Consider the following 24,495-nt stretch of genomic DNA (forward strand, 5'->3'; position numbering starts at 1 on the left):
GCCTCACCCTATTTCTAATGAAGATTTGATTTGATTTAGCAGCATCAACATTAGGCAGCCAGGAATTACGAGGCTCATCTTGCAGGTTTAGAGTCAGCACCAAACAGCCCTGGACATAACCACATGTAAGAAAACCAAGACTGGGATTCCCACAGTGCCCAACTTCAAAGGATTGCACGGGGTAGAAAGATAGCCTGTTCCTGGGGGCTTTCAGCTGGAGACTGATCTGAATGTCTCAGAGTCTAATGAGAAGCCTGCTGTGGACCCATCCTTCTCTGTGTTTATTCAGAAGGTCCAGGGAACGCCCTGTGGATGATCCCCAGTGTGAATGTGAACTTGCTTTCCACAAGAGCACAGGGCCCAATGTGCTCTCCCACATTACAGCTCTGAGACTTGGCTGTGTGTTTTATTGCTTTTTTTTTTTATAACTATGTGCTTTGATTTTTAGAAACATGTCTATGTGGTTTTCAGTTTTGGTGTCAGTCAAATTGTCAGGAATGCCTGAGAGTGAATCTCGCAATTCATTCAAAAACTCCTCCTAATGAGAAAAACAAATGTCCAAGGGCCATGCTAGTCTCTCCATCTTCCGTATCAATCCCTCCTCCTATGTCTCAGTGAGAGGCGGCTTTCCTTTATTAACAATATCCATCCATCCATCCATCTATTTATTTATTTTTATCGTGTGTGTGTGTGTGTGTGTGTGTGTGTGTGTAGATACATACTTTCCATGGTGTCTTAGGGTTTCTGTTACTGCGTTGAAACACTGTGACCAAAAGCAGCATGGGGAGAAGAGAGTTTATTTTAGCTTAACACTCTCAGGTCACAGTCCGTCCCTGAGGGGAGTCAAGGCAGCAGCTCAAGGCAGGAGTGCTGGAGTGAAGCCATGGAGGAGTGCTTGCCTTTATGGCTGGTTCAACCTGCTTTCTGATACACCCCAAGATCACCACCCCAGGGGTGGCACTGCCCACAACGGACTGGGCCCTCCCACATCAATCATTAATCAAGAAAATATCCCGCAGGCTTGTCTACAAGGCTTGCCAATCTGATAAACGCCTTTTCTCAGTTGTGGTTCCCTCCGTTCAGATAACTCTAGCTAGTGTCTAGGTGACAAACCAGCCAACCAGGACACATGGCCAAGGGTAACTTGGTGGAGTCAGTTCTGTCCTTCCGTCTTTGGTCTTTGCGTAGGTTCTAGGTTGTCAGTCTTGGGATGGTAAATACTGTTATCTACTGAGCCATCTTAGCACGGAGTTTCCCTCGCTGTCTCCCACTTTTCAGCTGTTTCTGTAGATACAGTGGGAGAGCCAGGCCAGCCCCAAACATGGTCCTTAATTCACATCGGTTTTTAGGAAGGAAGATACAGTGGCAAATTCCTTCCCTTGGCCCACACATCTCTAGTGGCTTTATGGAGGGGGGGTGGAGGGGGCTGATGAGGAGGTGCTACTTTCTGAGTATGAGAAGATGAGTAGTTTTCTCATGAAGAGTGTTTTTATTTTTCAAATGGACATTTGAACTGTGTGGATTTAATGGCGCCGATTTAATAGGTTTTCTTCTTTGTTTTCCAGAAACAAACGATCACTGCTGTCAGAAAAGAGGTAATTAGTCTCCCACTGCCAGTGGGGCTTGACTTTAAAATCTTCTAACAAATTATGGGCACTTTGCCTTTATGCTCCACACTCAGTCATGAAGTGGAATCCATCTATAATGTTCAGACAACTGTTTCCAAATTAATGGACAGCAAAGGATCCTAGGAAAGGGGGGAATGGGGCAAGTGCCGACTCTCAGGATGTGAAATGTCCCTTGAGGCCATACATCCGAGGGATGGCCAGGGAGGAGTGTCCACATCCCTAAGCTGGACCCTGCTCTCACAAATCCATTTGGAATCTGTCCTGGGCTCCCCATTTTGGCTGGTCTCTGCAGGACTTAAGCATATACCTCCGTATCTCACTTCAGTGTTCCTTGGGACATTTTTTCCAGCTGTCAACTAGTGATGGGTTAAGAAAGATTCTAAGTGGGAGTCTGAGATGTGAGCCTGAGCCCTGTTGTCGCTGGTGGCTGACTTGAAGGGGTAGAGCACACTGCTGATGGAGACAAATGACCTGTGTTCTTGGATCCGTGTGCAATGCCGTGGTTAATGGCCTTCAAGGGCGGGGAGTTGGAGATCACATTAGTCATCTTTTTCATTGCTATGATAAAAGTCACTTAGGGAAGGAAGGGTTTACTTGGGTTCACAGTTTTAGGGGATACAGCCCATCATGGGTCGGGGAGGCACAGCCGCAAGAGCATGAGGTGATGGTCATATGACATCCACAGTCAAGAAACAGAGAGATGCATGTGACTGCCCAGCTGACTTTTCCCCTTTTCCTCCATCCTGGCCCTACAGGTCCCATCTCAATCCAATCTAGAAACCCCCTCATAGACATGCCCAGTGTGTCTTCCGGGGGATTGCAGGTCCTGTCAAGAGGACAGTCTTGACCAATAGCCGCAGACATCTAACAACCGTCTCTCTTCCAGATCATGTATTACCAACAGGCCCTAATGAGGTCCACAGTGAAGTCTTCAGTGTCCCTTGGAGGGTATGTCCCCGATTTGTTGGCCTTGCTGAAGCGTGAGCAACAGGTGTGCGAGAGGATGTCTGCTTAAGTCGAATGTGATGAGCCGTGGTTGGAAGGACTTTAGGTTCCGATGAACCGTGTTTTGTCCGTGCTTACTTCCAGTTCTAGGCCAGGGGTCAGGTTCTTGAAAGAATCTCCAAATAGGTTTCACACCTCCCCACTTCACAGTTTTAAAAATAGTGCGACATCCTCCCTGAAAGCGTGACTGTGGCTGCGGACAGAGTTTGTGGCAGGAACCCATGGTCCTTCCTCACACACAGATAAGACATCAGGAAACGCATTAACTCAGAAGGTCCTACTTAAGGACCCACTGAGGGCTCAAAGGGTTTGGGTAGTGGCTTGAAGTTCCCAAGCACAGGGTTATCCTGCTAGAGGTAGAATCCAAAGGGACGGTGGACTCGGTTTTTCTGTGGCAATTACAGCTTCCAAGATGGCCACCAAGACACGGACAAACCAAGTCAACTTTGGAATGTAAAATCTTCTGATGACATGTGAGAAGGCCGTGCTTGAACTGGGGACAGAAAATTGACAGAGGAACAGGATTGGGAGACAACAGCATTACTTCCCAAGTGTAACAGAGCAGGCCTTTCCAAACAACTGCCTGTCCCAGGAGCTGCTGGACATTTTTTTCAGAGACTAAATCAGTGCCAGAAGAGATGCCATGCTGGACAACTAGGCCGGGGTTATCTGGTCCCTCTGGGTTGCGTTGCTAGGAGCCCTTTTCTGTCTGCTTTTCAGAATTGTCAAGTACAGCGAGCAGTTCTCATCCAACGACGCCATCATGTCAGGCTGCCTCCCAAGCAATCCTTGGATAACAGACGATACCCAGTTTTGGGATTTGAATGCCAAACTGTACGTATTTCAAATGTTGGGATTTTTAATGGATCTGTTTATTTTTGTGTGTGTGTGTGTGTGTGTGTGTGTGTGGTGTGTGCTTGCATGTGTGGAGGAGTGTTTCTATGTGCATGGGTACATATGTTCATGTGTATGGAGGCCTTAAGTTGAGTCAGGTGTTTCCCTTGACCCATCGACACTTTAGTCACTGGGGCACGGGCTCCAATTTTGGCCTCTCTAGCTCGCTCGCCTTCCCTGGGGATCCCATCTCTGTCTCCGAAGAGAGGTCGTTACAGGTGGCTACCATAGTCGCCTCATTTTTACATGGGTTCTGGAGATCCAAAGTGGGGTCTTCACACTTCCATGTTGAGCCATCTCCCCAGCCCATAATGTGCTTCCTTTTTAGGGTGGTCTGTAGTCCAGATGGTAGAGTACCCAGAATTCACAAAGCCCTGGGTTCAACCCACACACAGTATAAACCAGGCATGGTGGTGCATGCCTGTAACCCCAGCCTTTGGAAGGCCGGAGGATCCGACATTCAAGGTTCCTAAACTATATGGCAAGTTTGAAGCCAACTTGGTATGCATGAAGCCCTGTCTCAATTTCTTTTTCATTTTGAGTTGTAACTCATATGTCATACAATTTATCCATTTAGAGCATACAATTAAATTTTGTTATATTGGCAGAGTAGTGTAATCACTCCTACAATTATTTTAAAAAGAAATCTGTTCCCCTTAGGTGTCAACCCCTTCCCCTCCCTCAAGCGCCTCCTTGGATGATCCCTAGTCAGTCTATATCCTGGTTATCTGTGTTCCCCTGTTTTTCCTGGAGATGAACTCATAGGTTATGGGGTCTGTCGTTAGGCATTTTTCGCTCCATGCTAGACTTTCAAAGTTTATCCACGTCGTAACATGCATCAGCGTTTTGCTTCAATTACAGATAAGGGATGTTCCCTGTGTGGATGTTTGTGCGTCCGTTTGTCCGCGGAAGGACATTCGGGCTTTCCTATCTTTGCAACGACCAGGAGTAGCACTGCCACAAACTTCATGTACTTTCGGGGTGAACGGGAAGTCTTGGTGATTGACAGGTGCCTGGCTGCTGCCTGTGACCACGGCACCGCTCACCAGCATGCCAGTGGAATTCTATCCTGGCTTGAAGGTGGCAGCCTGACCCCTCACAGGTTGTCTCCAGTCTGAGTTCTTTGCCCCTGAAGGTTTCTGGCACAGGGCTCCCCAGGGTGGCCCTCCTTCACTTCTGGGAGGCCACATCTTGGATGTGACCTCCAGGAGACTTGTTAGAGGCTGCATCTCCCTGGCAAGTGGCTACTTGGGTTGTGTTTGTGCAGAGGTTGAAGGGCAAAGCAAAACTGAGAGCAGGTGGCGACGTTGGCTAAGGACCTCACGCCGGTTGGTGGAGGCTGATGGCCATTGCTCCCACCCAGGCCAGCCCCGAACGCAGCTCCTGTCTCCCAAGGAGGGTTGTTGGTTTACATCTCACCATCCTTGCAGGGTGGAAGTCCCAACTAAGATGCGGGTCGAGCGGTGGGCCTTCAACTTCAGCGAGCTGATTCGGGATCCCAAGGGTCGACAGAGCTTCCAGTACTTTCTCAAGAAGGAATTCAGTGGTGAGCTCTCTTTTCTTTCCTTTCCCCCACCCCCACGGGATTCCAGATAGCCCAGCTAGCTGGAGTTCTCTATGGAGCTGAGGGTGGCCTTTAATTCTTGAGTCTCCTGACTTCCTCCCAGGTGCTGGTGTTACAGGCATGAGACACTCTGCTTGGTTTAATAGGGTCCTGAGACGCGAAGGTCCTGAGGGTCCCGTGCACACTGGGTCAACACTCTTAACTGAGCTGCCTCTCCAACCTGAAGTTGTTGTTTTTTGTTTTTAATTTTTAAGGCAACTGTCCTTTTAATGTCCAATCTAGGGTTTCCCAGTGGGTGCTCCCATGCCTCGTGAAGGCTTTTAAACAGGGCTTCTTGCTTTTCCAGGTATAAGAGTCCTACTTGGGTTCAACACCTTTCCTTCTCCATAGGTTCAGAAGGACATTCAGTCCGGAGGGGACAGAAGTCACATTTCTAAAATCTGCATTAGTCTCATTCACAGTTCCCAGAGCTCCCTCATTTCTTTGCTCAGAGTCCCTTTTACCCACTTCCTGACCTCTGACCCTCTACCCTCTTGTCAATACAACTCAGAGGTCAGGAAGGTGGGTGAGCTAGCTTCCCCAGATTCTCTCCCAGGCCTACTGCCTTCATCTTAGAGGTTCTTCAGATTCAACCCAACATTATTTTTTTTAAAAGATTTCTTTTATTTTTACTTTATATGAGTGAGTGTTTTGTCATGTGTGTCTGTATACCGTGTGCATGCCGTTCCCAAGGAGGTCGGAGAGGTTGTCATGTTTCCCTGGAACTGGAGTTACAGAGGGTTGTGAGCGGTCATATGGGTGCTGGAAATTGAACCCGGGTTCTCTGGAAGAGCTATAAATGCTCTTCACCCCTGAGCCGTCTCTCACCCTGCGGGGATGTCTTTAAACTTGTGTTTACCTGGACCCAGCCCAGGGACGCCTTTTTAAATCGGATTGAGTTGCAATCCCTGTGGTCTAGAAAGTTCTGCAGGTGACTCACAGTGGTTGAGACACACAGTGTACCCTGCCATGGTTTCTTCCAGGCCTTCGGAGGGTGTGGACTTTAGTGGAGGTCTGTCTCTGAATGCCTCATCTACTGAGAAACATCTGGAAACACGATGGGGCCAGATTAGAAACAATTACACATTGAACTCCTTCACCACCTTTTCTGAAATACTGGCTTTTATGGGATTCATTTGTCTGTTTATGCAGTCCCGCCCCTGGGAGCGCCTTGATTGGGTTTGTACTCCAGGACTATGGACCTGTTCCTGAAGGAAATCTTACTGGACGTGCCTTTAGTCTGGATGCCGGCTCCACACAAAACATTGCATTAGAACATGGATCGCTGTAGATCATTCTCTGTAATCAATCCTAATTGCTTAATCTAATAACCCTTAGAAAAGAGTGGAAAGGAGTGTGTGAGTGTGGCTAGCGCCCGGTGACCAAGGGGAAATAGTGCCATCTAGTGGCCAATATATAAACTGCATTCTGAGCTTCACCATTCTCTCATAATAAGAAAACATTCAGAAAAATTTCCTTGCATCTTTGAAACCATATTATCGACAGTCTCCGCAGGAGATTCATAAGGATTCATGTGTGAATGTGCAGTATAAACCAGTAATTTATTTTTTCAATTAAAAGCTTAAAGTTTAGGTATGGCCAGTGTGAAATTTATTCCCTCCCATCTTAAAATATTGTTTCACATACCCAGGCTGACCTCAAATTCGCTGAGTTGCTGAGGATGATCCTGCTATCCAAATCCTCCTGCCTCTGTCTTCCAAGTGTTCTTAATTTTTCTTTCTGTTTTGTTTTGAGACAGCATGTCTCTGTGTAGTCCAGGCTGGCCCTGAATTCATGATTCTTTTGCCTCGGCCTTTGAAGTGTTAGAGTTATGTTCCCCACCACCCTGAACTCAATTCAGTGGTTTTGTTGCTGTTTGGTTTTGTTTTATGCATTCATGGAGCTACAACTGCCAGCCCTAGTTAATCTAGAACAGTTCTGGGAGAAACAGCTCATCCCCCTGTACACAATTTCCTGTTCTCTCCCTGGCCAGCCTGCCACCCTTTACTTTCCTTCGGTCCAAATCAGTCTGAGTGTTCTGTATGATTTTTACGTTGGGGATCTTACAATATGTGACCATTTCCTGTTTAGCATGCTACACACTTCTGTATGGCTGCAACAGATTCCACTGTATGAACTTAATACCACTTTTACTCATCCCCCCCATCGGTTTATGGGGAGTTTAGGTTTTGCTTTTTAAAGATTTATTCATTTTTAAAAATTCTGTGACTATGGGTGTTTTGCCTGCAAGTATATATGTATTCCATGTTCATGCCTGGGGCTCACAGAGGCCAGAAGAGGGCATAAGATCCCCTGGAACTGGAGTTACAGATGATTGTGATCTGCCATGTGGGTGTTGAGAATCGAACTTGGGACCTCTGAAAGAGCAAATATGCTCTTAACTGCAGAATCATCTCTTCAACTTCTGAATTTTAATTGTATTGACCTTTGGGTTCATGAATACCGCAGTGAACATTCTTGTATTGTTTTAATGTGTTCGTTTAATGCTTTTAAATGAGTGTGTACTTGTGTTCCTGAACATATGTATATGTGAGTGCTTATACACATGTCTGCCCTTGAGTGTTGAGGCCTGAGAGGGTGGCCTCAGGATTCTTCCTTGATCTCTCTCCATCTTATTCATCAAGGCAGGGGCTCTCAATTGAACCCAGGTCTCATGTGTATGGCTAACCTGGCTATCCAGCTCTCTCTACATCCCAAACAGTGGGATTACCGGCAGGCTGCCTTGGCCACTCAGCGTTAGATGGGTTCTAGAGATTCAAATCCCATTTCTCACCTTTCTAAGACAGTTGCTTTACAGACTGAGCTATTTCCCCAACTCCTTGCTTAATTTTTTTCTTAGGAAAAATCTATAACATAAAATTTACCATATTAACAATCTAAGCACATAGTTTGGTGACTAAGAAGTGTGTCCACAGTTTTTGAACCTTTCCATCATGCCAAGTTGAATATGAAATTCAGTGAAATATGAACTCCCCATCTTCCCACCCCACAGTTTCCCCCATTTCTCTGCACATCTCTGTGAGATTGATTGCTCTAGGCACCTCCTGCAAGTGTAAACACAGAATTAGTCCTGCTGTAGCTGACCTGTTTCATATAACTTCTGTCTTAGTGTTCTGTCGCTTTAAAGAGACACCATGACCACAGCAACTCTTATGAAGGAGACATTTAATTGAGGATGGCTTACAGTTTCAGAAGTTTAGTCCATTGTCATCATGGTGGGAAGCCTGGTGGCGCACAGGCCCGCAGGCTGGAGAGGTAGTGAGTGTTTGATGTCTGGATCCACAGACAACAGGAAGAAAGAAAGAACTCTGGGCTTGCAGTGGGCTTTCTGAAACCTCAAAGCCCACACTCACTGACACTTGCTCTAACAAGGCTAGACCTTCTAATCCTTTCAAATAGTGCCTCTCCCTGGGGGCCATTTTTGTTAAGACCACCACAGTGTCTTCAAGGTTCGTTCATGCCGAATCGTATTCCAGGCTTCTTGCTGTTGCTGCGGTAAAAACTACCTCCAACAGCAACTTGGGGAAGGGAGGGTTTACTGAGTTCACATCTCAAGGTCACAGCCCAGCACTGAGGAAAGTTGGGGCATGGACTCAAGAACAAACTGAAACAGAAACCATGGAGGAATGCTGCTTAACTGACTAGGCCATTGTCCTGTTACATTTCTTAGTCAGGGCTGATCCAACCACGGATGGCACCAGTCACGTGGACTGAGCCACCCTCTATCAATAATCAGTCAAGAAAATATCCCACTGGCCCACGGCTGGCCAGTCTGATCAAGGCAATCCCCCAGTTGAGACTCCCTCAGATAAGCAGTTGGTAGCTGAAACTAACGAAGAGATTCTCTGTCCCTTTTTACTGCTGAAGGTATCCTGTCGCAAACGTATACCACATTTGTTTGCCCATTTTTCCTCCGTGGGCAATTTTGAGTTGTTTGCAATTTTTGTCTTTTGTGAAGAATTGCTCATATAATTTTAGTCCTAAGCAATGACTGTTTTTTTTTCTTCTTATCATAATCAAGAGGTCTTGATGTCAGACCAATTGGCTATTGAAGAAAATCATTGGCCTGTGACTTCTGTCTGAAGACTGATCCACCTCAGGAGTTACGGGGCAAATTCTAGCTAGTGTAGAATTGTGCAGCCTCTGCCAGTCTGACCTAACTGGGCACTCTCAGGAAATGCTGTGGATGCAGAGGAAGGGTTCTCTTGTTCATTAAATAGCACCACAGCACTTTAGAGTGTGTATGTGCATGTGTGTACACACATTCTCTCTCTCTCTCTCTCTCTCTCTCTCTCTCTCTCTCTCTCTCTCTCTCTCACACACACACACACACACACACACACACTCGCTCATTGATGACACTATTGTTATTTTCTCAGGTAAAATTTCTCAGGTACTTGGAACCACTATACCAATGTATTTGAATTACTGGGGAATGATTGTGAAACTGGGAAAAGATTAAAGAATTCAAGGGTTTGTTTTTTTTCTTCGCTCTCTCAGTCTAGAGGAACAAAATCCCTCTGGTTCTTGTGACACTGGGTTCCCCCTGTACCCATGTATCCTGTAAGCATCCCATGCCATCAGCTGTCAAAGACTCCAAGGACTTTTTGCCTGGAAGATGCGTGGGAATGAATACAGAACGTGGGGGTCCCTGTGCACAGTCAAATAAAGCAGGCAGGAGTCACACGGCCGTGAAACACGGCAGAGGGCAGGAAGCTCGAGAGTGGAGTCATAGATAATTATGAGCCCATGTGAACTGTTTAGGAAGGGTTTGCTAACGATAAACTCTCAGCCAGGAAGAGTATGGGAGCTGCTGGTGAGATGGTTCTTGGGGCTAAGCCTGGTGACGTCAGTCCCTGGGACCCCCACATGATGGTGATAACGTACTGCACAATTTTGTTCTTCAACCCCCACACGTGTGCCCTCCCCAGTAAACAAACAAATGTCCATTTAGAAGAAGAGCATGACAGCCATGGGAGTGGGTTAGTAGAAGCTCTGCCCTGTGTATTATTGAAGGGCAGGATAGCATCCACTCCGTGAATGGATAATCGCTTCAAGCGTGGTGGAGACCAGTTCGGTTTTTGACAGAGGATACTCATAAAATGAACCATTGCTGGGTCCTAAATCCTCCCACACCCCAGAAGTGGCTCCCTGTCTTGAGAGACACTGGTATTTGATGGGCCGGTGCTCAGTGTCTCATCTTGCGGGAAGATGCTCAACAAGTGAGTTGAGACCACCTGACCTTTATCTTTATCTCCTCTTCTCTCCACTCACTTCCTGCCTGGTTTTCATCTGCGTGGACCTGCCTTCCCTGTGCAGGGGAGAACCTGGGATTCTGGGAAGCCTGTGAGGACCTGAAGTACGGAGATCAGTCCAAGGTCAAGGAGAAAGCCGAGGAGATTTACAAGTGAGGATTAGCTGTGTTTGAGGAAAAGCCTCTGTGTGGGTGAGGGTGGAACGGGGCTGAGGGTTGGCTCCTACATCCGGTGGCTGCCTGGGCCCAGGCTAGCACCAACCACTGGCCCTGCCATTCCATAAACTCCTCCCTGAGGTTTGGAAGATTTGATGGTTCCCCTGGAGGAACCCAAGTGAGATAGATGGACAGTGACAGTCTTGTGTTCCTATGGGGTTGTGTCCATGAATGAAAGTGAGCAACCCAGAACCACAGTGCAATGTTTTTCGTTTTCTGAGACAGGGTTTCTCTGTGTAGCTTTGGAGCCTGTCCTGGAACTTGCTCTGTAGGCCAGGCTGACCTCAAACTTGCAGAGATCCACCTGCCTCTGCTTCACAAGTGCTGGGATTAAAGGCGTGTGCTACCCCAGTGCAAAATTTTGTGTTTGGTGTTTGACTTTTCTTGTTTTTGTTTGTTTGTTTGTTTTTGTGTATGTGTGCATGCATATGTGTGTGTAGGGGAGTGGAAAGAGGAGGAGGAGGAAGAGGAAGAGGAGGAGGAGGAGGGAGAGAGAGAGAGAGAGAGAGAGAGAGAGAGAGAGAGAGAGAGAGAGGAGGGGAGGTATGGAGAGTCTACTCCACAAGCCATCGACAATAAGGGAATGGTACATCTCCCGTGTGTGAGGCTGTGAGGCCAGTCTGGGCTGTGAGTGTGCACAGACCTTATTCCCCACTCATGGTTCTAGGAACAGTACGTCCCTGTCTAGCCCTGCCCTTCTTCTAAGTCGCCCAGAGCCGAGGGTGGTTCAGTGTGGTAGATCTGCTCCCAAGGGCCAGGCGGAGAGGATGGGGAGGCTGTGGAACGCGACAGTCCTACCCTTGTTGGCCTTCGTCCTAGAAGCTTGTGTGTACCCTTGTCTTGCTGTGGTCCTTTCCCTAACAGTCCCACCAGTCTAGGGCTCCAAGGGCACAGTGTTTTTTGTTCCCACTCACATGCACCACTGGTCCCCCAGGTTTCTCCCCATGGGGTGGGAAGCAGCCCTTGGCAGCCCTGGCCTCTGTTACTGATCCTTAGGCATCAGCTCAGCCAGCCCTTTCCACCCAAGGACCCAATATTCTCCTCCGCATCCTCCCTTCTCATGACTCAGATGGACCAGCCCACATTTCAGAAAGGAGTGAGATTTCCAGAGATGAGCAGATATTTTGTTTCTCCTTGGAGACGCGTGTGCTCTCCTAGCTGGCTAGCAAGGGTGGGGACCTATGGCCACTTTCTGTAGAGCAGCAGGCACGTGCCTGGTTCATGACATCCCACAGCTCCTAAGGTTAAAACTAGGCCAGGAGGTGGCTCGCTAGCCTCACAGCCATGTCTGCCTCCCACCACCCAGGCCTCCACTTACATAAATGTTAGTTTGATTGACAAAATTTGGAAGTATAGCTTAGGAGTGTGGGCAAAAGCCACCTGAGTCTTTCTAATCTATAGCCTGGGGGATGCCCCTGTGCCAAATCCTAGACCGAGCTATTAGGACGTGAAAAACGTGGTCAATCTTAGGGCTGCTGGTCTGGATGCTGAGACAGTCACGCCTTGGGAACCGGGGTTATGGCTATCCTCCCTTGCTACTCAGCATTTGAGATTCATCATCAAACTTGTCTAGTCCGGGCCATGGAAGAGCAGAGGTTTCAGAATGCCATTTTGGAGGTCTCTTTACCTGGCCTCAGGTTGGCCCTAGGATGTCAGTGAGTAAGGAGGAAGGTTAAGCTGGAGGTGGATTTTTTTTAAAGATTTTATTTTTAAGTGTGTGTGTGTGTGTGTGTGTGTGTGTGTGCTCATGCGCGCGTGTGTGTGCATGAGTGCATGTGTGCGTGTGTGTGTTTAAATGTCTGCAGGATCCAGAATGGGGTTCTAGACTTCCCTGGAGTTGGAGTTACAGGTAATTTTGAGCCACCTGATATGGGTTCTGGGAATTGAATGCTCGGTGCTCTGCAAGAGAAGCAAGTGCTCTTAACTGTTGAGCTGTTTCTCTAGCCCCTCTCGAAGTTGACTTTCCCCCCAAATTGCAAAGGCCTCACCCACCTAGGTCTACTCCACCAGCTCCTGACTTGCTCTCCTAGAATGCCAAGGTTAAATAGTCCATTCCCAAGGCGGCCATGACCTTATTCTGGCTTCTGGGAAAAACTGATGGGCAAATTTCAGACTCTTCAGCGTTTCTTAGCTAACCTGAGCCTGTTGTGTGGGCCCTTATTTACCCTTTGTACGTGAGCACCCGAGTTAGCTCCTTTGATGGATATTTCCCTCTCCTCCCAGGCTGTTCCTGGCGCCAGGTGCAAGACGTTGGATCAACATAGATGGCAAAACCATGGACATCACCGTGAAGGGGCTGAGGCATCCCCACCGCTACGTGCTGGATGCAGCGCAGACACACATCTACATGCTCATGAAGAAGGTAGGCAGGCCTGTGCCGAGGATGCTCAGAGACCAGGAAAGATCCTCGGAGGTGGGAAGGGCGGGGGAGTGGACGTGGATACTGCTTTGCCGATCCTGTGAGGTAGAATGGCCTGTTGGTTCTTTCTCTTATCCACGGGCTAGACCTTGCTTGAACCCCTAGCCTCTGGCCTTGGACATTGCCATAGAAGTGGTGTGTGTCTATGGGCTTCTTGTGCTGCGGTTAGGATGCAAGCAGTATCAGCGGCAGCCAGACAGATGAAAATAATTGCTGTGAGCTCTTGAAAACTTGTAAGGCACAGTCTCTGTGTAGAGCAAGACAATTTGTCTCCAAAAAGATCCCCCTGGGTGGGGGGTTCCTCCAGAGTATGGGCTTGCCTAAGCTCTCAGTGGGCATGGAGATAGGACACCAGCTTCTGCTCTGACAGAGCCAGGGGTCCGGCAGGTAAACCTTGTGAGAATTCAGGTAGCTCCTGGATCATTAGTGAGATGGTAGCAGGGTGGAAACTTCCAAGGAATTGTCATGAATCTGAGAGAAAATAACTTTCTGAAAGAAATTTCGAGAAATTAATTTTTCCCATTCCTGTGAGTATGTGTGTGTATATATGTGTGTGCGTGCATGCGCACATGTTCACATACATGTGTGTGTGTGTGTGTGTGTGTGTGTGTGCAGGTCAGAAGGCAACTTTGTGTTCCCTCTTTCCACAGTATGAGTTTCCAGGTCATCAGGCTTGTTGGCAAGTACCCTTATCCACTGAGCCATCATCCTGGTCCAGACATACCTAATTATTTTAAAAAATTTTTAAACTAATTGACTGTGTGTGTATGTGTCCATTTGTTCTCTCCTTCCACCATGTGAATCTTAGGATCAGACTCAGGTCTCCAAGCTTGGTGGCAATCACTGTTACTCAATGTCCTATTCTGCTGGCTGCACAAAAGCTCCCACCTGAGTTCCGGTGGCCAGCACCCATGTCAAAAGCTGGGAGACAGAGACAGGAGAATCCCAGGGGCTTGCTTGCCCCTAGCCAAGGCAGATGAGCACCGGGCTCAGCAAGAGACCTGTTGCCAAAGTAAAGTGGAGAATGATCGAGAAAGACGCTTGGTGTTGACTACTGCATGCATGTGCACAGATTCACACACCTTCTCGCCACACATGCACACTGGCCAGGATGAGGTGGAGGCCTCTCGTGATGTGGTGTATGTCTGTGTGGGTTCTTTACGAAAGAATGCTGTGTGTCTGGAGTTGACTCTACGTCTCTTAGAAGCCATATCTTGTGGTGACAAGTTCCACATGACCCGATGGCTTCGTTATCCCCATTCCCAGGTTCCACCCTGTTTCTCATAGCTGTTACTACTACCAACTAGTCTCTAGGATTTAACAAACCTTTGAGACTGTCTCCATTGCTGGGTTACCATGGTGAGCATTGCCTGTATTAGCTGTGAGTGGAGTTTTCAGGTAGCAACTTCCTACCCTGCTCAACTCCTAGGAAGCACCCCCGTAAGAGAGGCTTAAATCTCGGTCCTTTCAGTAACTTGCATTGTCCTCTCACCTTTCTACCCTGAACTCCAGGGAGAAGTGGGTGGCAGATGGGGTTAGAAGTGGGATTCATCTCCATGACCACCAAGGGTGAGAGTTTAATGTCTTCTTATCTCTTGTTGGCTTTACAGGCTCACAGCTCTGAGGATTTTAGTGTTGGGACCTATGAATTGTGGTCCTATAGACCCTGGTGGTTGTCCCACCCTTGGAGGTCATGATTAGGTAGGACTGGGCTGACCCCAAGGACGTACATTTTTGAGTTCTCTGGGACAACTTGGCCCTGCCTGGTTTTGAGCTCCACACCAGAGACCCAGGGCTCGCAGCATCTCCTGAGCATGCCTCATGCAGGGAAGCAGATTTCTCTTGTCTTGCTGTCCTGCCAGGGGACAGTGCTCGGAAGTGACAGCCGTATTCCACTCTATCGGATGCATCCCCTCTCCCTGGCTCATCACTACTGTTTTCTTTTTGTTCCCCCCAGGATTCTTATGCTCGCTATTTAAAATCTCCCATCTATAAAGAAATGCTGGCCAAAGCTATCGAGCCGCAGGAAACCACCAAGAGAAGGCAAGTGGAGTACCTTTAATCGCTGGCCGCCTGCTGTTTACTTTAGAAACGTGAGGGCCCCATGTAGCCAAATGGCTGGAGTGGAGATTTGCTTGATGGCATTGTTGGGGGCTGGAAAGTGGTGTGCAGTGAACGTGGGCCTCATTTGCTTAGAAATGCCCTCCAGCAAGATTCCCTTAGTAATTGCCTCCGGTAAGTTTTGTTTCCTTGATTCCAGCTCTAAAGGGCCCTGATTATCAGACCGGTAATTATGAGTATCACAAATGGAAACATCTCATTTTTTTTTTAAATCACCCTCCCTCTCTACCTCCAAACTGATGAATAGGAGTTAATTAAGGCACACCCTTCATATCTCTGTTGTTCCAAGTCCTGAGGGGGGATTGCACACCAAGAGAAAAGGCTAGATGGTTGGGAGAGGCAAACAGCAACACCCCAACTGTTCTTGGTGCCTCTGGAGACGACTTTCTAGAAGTCCATTAACTAGTTGGTAATTTCTCTCATGCAGTGTCTTACAGAGACATTGGGATAATGGAAGATGTCATACTCCAAGGAACAAACTAAACATTTTTTTCCCTTTGGTGGAGATGGGGAGGGGTACACGAACCATAAAGATTATTTAACGATTTAAGAATACAACTGGGTGGTGGTGGCACACGCCTTTAATCCTAACACTCGGGTGGTGGTGAGGGGGCAGGAGCAGGTAGATCTCTGTGAGTTGGAGGCCAGCCTGGTCTACAAGAGCTAGTTCTAGGACAGGCTCCAGGCTCCAAAGCTACAGAGAAACCTTGTCTCAAAAAAAAAAAAAAGATTTAAAAGAAATAACAGCTTAAACAAAACTGCGAATTCTGAAACAGAGCTGTCCCTGTGCTCCGTGCCCCCGTGGTGCTGGGCTGTCTTTAGCATATTCAGTCAGTTCAAAGGGTGGAGGGAGGTGGGCATCCTTTATCAAAGGAGTTAATGGAAGAATGTGCCACCTTGTCCTTGAGGGCAGCAGTCCTGTGAGAGGAAGCAGGCTTGTGGCACTGTTGACAGGTTACTGAGTAAAGCACGGATTCCAGTGGCCCTGGGAACTCCAATGAGCCCAGAGATTCAGAAAGGGTGGGGGTGGGCTAGGAGATAGATCATCTCACACTTCCGTCCTAACGTTTTATGAGTTAGGGCAGGCACTGGAGTTCAGAGAGGCTCCTTCTTGGTACAGCTGGGGCATGGAGTGCCTTGCAGATGGCAGAGACCTCTGCTGGTTGCACTTGACTTTGGCAAGGGACGTCACAGTCTGGGAGTGCAGTCACCCTGTTGTGGGTGAGAACAGGTGTGAATGCTTGCATGCATGGTGCGTGCCACTGGACTTGTACCCAGGAGGGGACGCAGTGGGAGGAGCCTATTCCTTGGCTCACAGGTAGAAGCGAATCTTTTAAAAGTTAAGGTGCATGCAAGCCTTCCCTTTGATAGAGTTGGTGGCATTAGTTGGTACCCAGGTTTTTTGTTTGTTTGTTTTTGTTTGTTTGTTTTGGTCGGAGAGAATACTACGTCTCTGCATAGAGACAAGGGCTGGGTAGGGGGGGTGTCTCACACAGTCCAGAAATTAGGGGTTGGTCCTCTGTCTTTAGTCTGTTGCTGCTTCAGAAATGCTAGCTCCTCTCTTTCTCTCTGTATACATATATGTGAAAGCCAGAGGACAAATTTAGGTATTATTCCGCCCTTTTCAGCTCTTCTCTCTCTCTCTCTCTCTCTCTCTCTCTCTCTCTCTCTCTCTCTCTTTCTTTTTTGAGACAGGGCCTCTCTTTGGCTGGAGCTAATCAACTTGGTCAGGCTGAATGGCCAACAAGCACCCACTTTCCCCATTGTCTCTCTTCCCAGCTCTGGGATTACAATTGTGTACCACCATATTGGGTTTTTTTACACGCTCCTGGGGATCAAGTTCTGATCTGTATGCTGTCAAGGGAGCTATCTCCACACCCTTACACCTGCCTTTTTAAACACATAGTCTGAGGCATGACTCTTCCTCAAGACTCAAGCTCTCAGGGGCCCACGGGCCAACCCCACTGTGCCCACCATTCAACCCCGCTGTGCCCATCATCCAGCCCCACTGTGCCCACCATTCAACCCCGCAGTGCCCACCATCCAGTCCCACTGTGCCCACCATTCAACCCCGCAGTGCCCACCATCAAACCCTGCCATGCCCACCATCCAACCCCAATGTGCCCACTATGCCAACCATCCATCCCCGCTGTACCCACCATCCAACCCTACTGTGCCCACCATCCAACCCCCACCATGCCCTCTTCTTTGAAGATCTTGCAGAGAGAGCATTGAGATCTTGACGACCTTGCGTTGACACTACATACTGAATTCTAAACACTGTAGAAGGCGAGTCTGTCACCACCACCACCATCATCCAAATAGTCTTCCTAGGGCCTCACCTGAAGTCTGGTGGCAGCTGAACTCACTCAGTGTGGCCCCATCCTCCATGAGGGGAAAGAACGAAAGTTGGGCATGGTTCTGAAGGTCCTCTTGAAGTTCACTGGCAAAGTGAGGGATCATGTCCCAATTCTGATCTTGCTGCTCCAACCTTGACCAGGCATCTCATCTGGCGTGTTGGTGTCCCCAGGCGTGTCAATGTCACCAGGCGTGTCTATTTTTCTATTAAGCACTCATCTCTCTTTCCTTGTAGCTCCACCCTCCCATTTATGAGGCGTCACCTGCGCTCCAGCCCGAGCCCTGTCATCCTGAGGCAGTTGGAAGAGGAAGAGAAAGCTCGCGAAGCGGCCAACACAGTGGACATCACCCAGGTCATGAGCAAGCTGGACCGCAGGAGCCTACTCAAAAAGGAGCTGCCTCCTAAATGAGTTTCTGATGCCTGGGGTGGGGCACGTGTGCTTGGGAGAGGGAACAATGTAAAGGATTAGTCTTTAGAAAGTTCATTCTCCGTCAGCAAAATGTAGGGTCGAGTGGACTTCTAGACCAAGAGTTATATGGCTTTGTTTTCCTATTTCAAGTCACCAAGGAGCAGGGCTGGTGATGGTAGAAGGTTGTCACATGAGTGAATAGCCATGCTCATCAACATTGCTCTATGCAGCTCGTATGGTTGGAAGCATAGGAAAAAGGGGCCATATTGTACGCTTCCTTATTAAGAAACTGACCACCCATCTTCCAAGGCTACTTCTCTGAGGACTATCTGTTTAGAATAGCTTTGTGAGACTTCTCAAACCCATCTCTCCAATTCAGATGCTACTTCCAAAGCAACTTGAGATCCCTCTACAGGGCCCCTGTATACAACGCCCATCCCTCGTCTCCTCTGTTACACCCGCCTAAAAAGGCATTGCGGGACACAGTTCCTAGTGAGCTTGTTCTTAGCCACGGTTACTTATTTTCCCATCCTCTTATGTATAATTTATGGATAAATAGCTTGTGGGAATGAAAGACTTAGAGGCAAGGAGAAATGTCCTGTTGAGATTATCTCTTTGGTTAAAGAACAAAGGCACTGGTGTTTGTATGCAGGAAGAAGGATTGTGGACATCAGATATCCTTTGGGCAATAGACTTTGATGCTACTGTCACTATAGAGTAGGCTCTCTCAGTGTTCAGGGGAGAAGACAGCTCGACCTATGACTTTGAGGCCAACAAGGTTATTCTTGAGGATAAATAACCCCACATACCTGTATGCAAAAGAGAAAAGTGTAGGAGAGCAGTCTTAAGCAGGAACTAGCACATTCCACAAATTTACTGTGTTCCTTCTATGTGCAGGGCTTGGATGAACAAAAAGGAAATTGTTCTTCTCTAATAGAGCTTGTGGTCCAGGACTGACCAAGGCAATTATACAATTAGATAGCCATGATGGTGCAGCACTGGCCACAAGCCAGAGTGATATGCAATAGTAAGCATTTATTGTTCATACACAGGGGATCATCTCGGTGGTTCTGTTGTTCTTCGCTTGGTTGCCTCCTGTGTCTGGAGTTTGGCTTACAGAAGCTTGGGCTGGGATAAATGGGACATGTCTGCTCTGATTTATGTGTCTCTTCTCTTCCAGCAGCCCTGCCCAGGCATGCATGGCCTTAGGGTGGTGGCAGAATTGCAAGGGAGAAGGTAGAAGTGCATATGGCTTTCCATGGTCTCATTCATCTTTTCTTGGCCAGAGAAAGTCACAGATTCCTCCTAGATTAGGGAGTGAAGAAACAGGGCTGGGGATCAGTGTGTAGGGCGCTTGCCTTGTATGCATGGAGTCATGGGTTCAATCCCAACCACTACATAGAAACAAATGGGGTGCTGCAGACCTGCAATCCCACATCTTGGGAGGCAAAAGCAGGAGCGTTATGAATTAAGGTCATGCTTACATACATAATGGATTTGAGGCCAGCCTGGACGACATAAGACCCCGTGTCCATGAGGGGGAAAGAAGTAAGGAAATAGACTCTATTTGTTTTAGTAAAAATATGTCCGAGTCCATTTAAAAATATGTGGATACAGGGAAGGGTATAGAATTGAGTTAATTGTAGTAATTGCTAACTAAAAATAGGATTAAAAGCCTATTGAATAAGTTATAAGGGAAATGAATCTGACATCATGATAAGGAAGTTGTGTTCTGTGTAGACTTAGCACCTCTTTGAAGCAGTGATAGAGGAATAGAGGATGAGAAATATCCATCATGGGATGTGGACCAAGCAAGGAGAATGCCCCATAGAGAGAGGAAATTCTAAGGACAAAGCCCCAGATGTGGGAAATGAACTGAAAAGCCAGGTATATGGAGCCTGGTGGGTGAGGAGGACATGGTGCAAGGCAGGGTGAGAGAGGTGGGCAGGGCTACGTCACTGAAGACCGTCTAAGCCAATATAAGTAGCTTGTGGTCATTGCTTTCCTGCTAGCAAGAAAATCCCATCCCCAAGGGGGAACAAACACTTCCCAGTTTCATGAGTTCCTCTGAGATGGCACCACAGATATGGTTTTTAAATTTTCTTTTGAAGAGTTTTGGAGTCCCCAGGCAGAAGCTTCAGGTTGTGAGCCATTATAAACTGAGTAGAAGGTGGGGAAGGGCAAAATCTAGCTTCCTACTTGGAATCTAATTCCCAAACTTAGTAAGTTCTGTACATGTGTGTTATATGACTGAATGAATGAACAAATGAGCTAATGAGTGAATGAATGAATGAATGAATGAATGAATGGAAGAACTCTGGATTCGGAGGAAGCCTTTTAGACCTTGGTCCAGTTCTAACAGAAGCCATGTTGTCTTGGGCAGCTCACAGGCCCCCTCTGCTTAGTTACTTGTGAGAACAGGGGCTGTCAGAAGACCAGTTCCAGAACTAAGATGCCAATTTTACTTGAATATTTAGAATTGGAGGCGATTTAGGTAATTTTTTAAAAATTTACGTTAAAACAACCATAAATATATTATGAAATGGAATGCAAAATGCGCATGAATTTTTAAAGCTGACATTGGAGACATCAAAGTCATTTCATGCTCTGCTATGCAGGTTCAGGCATTGCCCTCCTAAGACTCCTGGGGGATGTGTGTTTACCCGGCTCTCCTGCTGTGTGGCCTACTTTAGGGGAAAGTTTGAGAAGCTTGAAACTGGAGAATGTTTGTTGCCCCTTCTGATCACCTCACGTGAGCCGAGATCATGCCAGTAGCTTGGTGGCTAGAGTGTTAGAGTTCTTCAGGGCACCCATGCCTAGATCGGGTTCATCTTTGGTCTGTCCATCCGCCACCCCACTCCCCAGGCTTGTGCTTGAGTCCTTCATTCTCTGGAAGACCACAGTATACTGTTTCTGGTTCTTTCCCTCATACATGGGTGTGTCTGAGACACTAGGTCCTGCCCTCAGTGAGAGCCACAGGCAATAGACAGTAGGTGAACATTCGCTTATGTGAATGAAGAAATAAAGATCTGAGCATTTTCCACACAAAGGAAGGTACAAGAGAAATGGCTTCACTCTGGATTGCTATAACAAATCATGACGTGTGTGTGTGTGTGTGTGTGTGCGCGCGCGCAAGTAGAGGCCAGAGAAGTGTATCTATCTATCTATCTATCTATCTATCTATCTATCTATCTATCTATCTATCTATCTAGATATAGATATAGATATTTGCAAGGTCTTAATATGTAGTCCTGGCTGGATTAGAACTGAGTATATCTACTAGTGTGACCTTGAACTCACAGAGATATGCCTGCTTTTGCCTCCCAAGTGCTGGGACTAAAGACATACTACCACATATGTTCTCAAAATGCTGATTTTTACAAGAATCAGTAGAAGAAGCGTGGGGGATAAAAATATGCAAAGTGGTCTTTTCCCTCATGGGGTTCATGAAGATGTGGGTGCAAATGGCTGTACCATGAGGCAGAGTGTCGTTAGGGAACTACCAGTGAAACATGTGAAAGCTGCCAAGATTGGGAGAGAATAGTTTGTCTTGAGAGAAGCTTTTGGAAGATGTGTGGTTAGAAGCGTAAGGCTTAGGCCAAGCATGGTGTGCACACCTTTAAACTCAGCACTCAAGAGGCAGAGGCAGAGGCAGGCAGATTTCTAGGAGTTTGAGGCCAGCCTGGTCTACATATGAGTTCCAGGACAGCCAGAGCTACATAGTGAGACCCTTTCTCAATAGACAACAAACAAAAAGAAGGGTCAGGCGTCGGCACATTTCTTCTTCTGTGTGTCACGACCACTCAGCATTCCACAGTGATAGTCAGCCTCCATTACCTGTAGAGCATCATCCAGGTACTGCAGTCCAGGACTGGGGTGGAGGGGGCAGGGGAGAAGAGAGGAGAAAGACCCCCCATTAGCTACTTACAGTTAACAGGAAAGACAAGAATGTGGCCGGTTGAATTATAGGAAAGTCCCATGATGCTTTGGGAGGTGATAGTAAGCTTACGGAAGGGTGGAGACTCTAAGGAGACCAGAGGGGTCCTGGGTTCGGTAGTTGGTGTACATGATTAAGACCAGAGGGCAACCTGGACCACCCAACCTGGAAGGTTCTATTCATCATTCAGCTTGTAGGACTTCACATGTCTGTGGCATCACTGTACCTCAGCACCAGACGCCAGCTCTTTTCCTCTCTCACTCCTGCCTTCCCTAGTGTCAGAGTCTGACAGTGCCGGCTCAAGTCCTGCGAGCTACAGGGAGATTCACAGGTTTGGGAGCAAAGGGGCCAGAGGGCTCTTTCCAATTCTGAGGTGTTGAAAGAGCATCTGTGGTTGCTGTCCCAGCTCTAATGGGGGCAGAGGCTCCCGTCAACTTGTTACCAGGAGCAAACATAACAGTAGCCCCTCGGGGCCCATTTGTATCTCATGTGGCATCAAAATAGTGCATATTGAGATAATATTAGTGCTATATTTAAATCGTTCTCAGACACCATCTCCGTTTCTTAGAACTAGGATTTAACCACATAACAAGCTTCTCTGCCCATGGAGTTTAACTATGCTAGATTATATTATTTTATAAGGCTCTAGGATTTCCTTTGTAGAATTCTATTTTCCTGTTAGATTGTTATAGAAATCATTACTTTTGTGATGGGTAGTAGGAGAAAGATACAAGAACCAAGGGCAGGAAAATAAGAGTAAAGCACTTAGAACCATGCCCAGCGCATCATAGATGCTCAACAAATGCTGGCCCCTGCCACCTTCTCATTATCACAATCCTCATCTTTACCATCCCTGCTCTCATAATCATCATTGCTGTCACCACCATCATCACCAGTCCCCATCATCATCACATCCCAACCACCATCATCTCATCATCTTTACTGTTATCGGTACCATTTCCATCACCAGTGCCACCACCACGGATCACCATCATCTTTACCATCGGCATCACCATAAGCCTCATCCCCATCATTATCAGCACCACCGTTATGTCATCGTTATCACTATCGTCACCAGCACCATCGCTGTCATCATTATTATAGGCATCATCACCACCTTTATAGCAATCCTTATCACCATCACCCTTCTCCACCATCCCCATCATTCTCACTGTCAGTATCAACACCACCATCACTTCCACCACCACCACCATCACCACGGTCATCACCACCACCACCACCACCATCACCACCATTATCGTTGAACTCCCTAGACCTTCATCATCTTGAAGTTGGCACCTGCTTTCTTCGTCAGTGTCGTTCGACACAATCACCCATTATTCTTTCTTGTCTAGGTGTTACCTTAGCAATAGTTAAATCATGATTGTCCCAAACCATCTCACTTCTCTACATCCTCTGTGCTCTCTAGACAGCTTTAGGTTATATTTGAGGTATATAGTATATTTCTATGTCCTCTAGCTTCTAAGAGAAGGCTGGTTAGTAACAGGATAGTGACCAGCAGAACCCGTGGCCCCAAGTTTTATGGCTGAAGTGTGGGTCATTTCCAGCTAGGAAGGTCTTGTGCCCAACTGTGTTCAGTGGGGTGACTAAATAGAGAAATGATGTCCTCACCTAAGCTGACTTTTCCTTATGAGACCAACTTTACTTGCTTTTGGGGAAGAGGGAGAGGGTGCAACAGGAAGGGACGTTAGGGGGCCTGGGTCCTTGCATGCTGAATGTGGCCACAGGTCTTTGATTTCTCGGCCGGTGTCTGATGGAACAAAATGAGTTGAGATGCTGCACCATCTGCTTTGCTTTCCATTAAAGATCCTGTGATTGTGTCTGCCTGTTAATGTACCATCCTGTGATGGTGTCTGCCTGTTAATGTACCATCTCATTTCATGGCTCCCGCCCTCCCCCTTTGGGCTCCCTTGCACAATAAAACAAGCTGCTCACAACAAATCTGAATCTGGTTCTCCTCATCTGTTTCCTGTCGCATTTCTTCACCACGTGTCCTGCATGCCACTTGCTTTGCTGCTCATGTCATTGGTAGAGGGCTGGGTTACAGAGCACAAGCCCGGGCCTCTGTGGCAGGAACAGAGTGGGGGAACTCATGGCTTCCTTGTGAGAAGGAACTAGAAAAACAAAACGCAAAAAGCAAAAAACCAAATGAAACCAAAGCAACTGGGAGAGTGGCTGTTTGCCCAGAAGGAAACATCTCTGCCTAAGTAAGCGAGAAGGGAAGGCAACGGCCTTCATTCATCCTGAAAAGGAGAAGGTTCTGGGGAAAGAGTGGGATGGGTAAGTAGGGAGGAGGGAAAAGGGAGGAGAAAGGGATGGCCAAGCCATATGGTCTTGGTTAAGTCCCTTTATCTCCAGGAGCCTCAAGCTTCTTATCTTAAAGATCAGGTGATCTCAGGAGTTTGTGACACTTTCCAAGGCAGTGAGGTTGATGTGAACTTAGTAGGTACCTCACTGGTAGCCCCCCCCCCCAGCTTATTTCCGCTTTCTAGAACATAAGACCCACACAGGCAATAGGATGGGGGCACATGTTAGTGGAACCCCAGGGACTTTGGGGTCAGACCCCCTAGGCTCAGAAGCACATTTAGTCTTTGTCTTAACTTGCTAT

General features: G+C 47.5%; 1 protein-coding gene across 2 annotated transcripts in view; it reads left to right on the forward strand.

Annotated features, from left to right (window-relative positions):
* Rgs9 (regulator of G protein signaling 9) overlaps positions 1 to 24,495 on the forward strand; it is a 69,319-nt gene that overhangs the window by 41,290 nt on the left and 3,534 nt on the right. For both annotated transcript variants that reach the window (XM_048446077.3, XM_048446078.3), the window contains exons 10-17: positions 1,566 to 1,595; positions 2,515 to 2,576; positions 3,354 to 3,467; positions 4,958 to 5,073; positions 10,471 to 10,558; positions 12,845 to 12,983; positions 14,998 to 15,083; positions 17,755 to 17,872. In XM_048446077.3, the coding sequence (XP_048302034.1) occupies positions 1,566 to 1,595; positions 2,515 to 2,576; positions 3,354 to 3,467; positions 4,958 to 5,073; positions 10,471 to 10,558; positions 12,845 to 12,983; positions 14,998 to 15,083; positions 17,755 to 17,872 (753 nt within the window). The remainder of the gene's footprint in view (positions 1 to 1,565; positions 1,596 to 2,514; positions 2,577 to 3,353; positions 3,468 to 4,957; positions 5,074 to 10,470; positions 10,559 to 12,844; positions 12,984 to 14,997; positions 15,084 to 17,754; positions 17,873 to 24,495) is intronic.

This window comes from Myodes glareolus, chromosome 9 (genome assembly GCF_982192425.1).
Source record: "Myodes glareolus chromosome 9, mMyoGla1.1, whole genome shotgun sequence".
Taxonomy (NCBI): Eukaryota; Metazoa; Chordata; class Mammalia; order Rodentia; family Cricetidae; genus Myodes; species Myodes glareolus.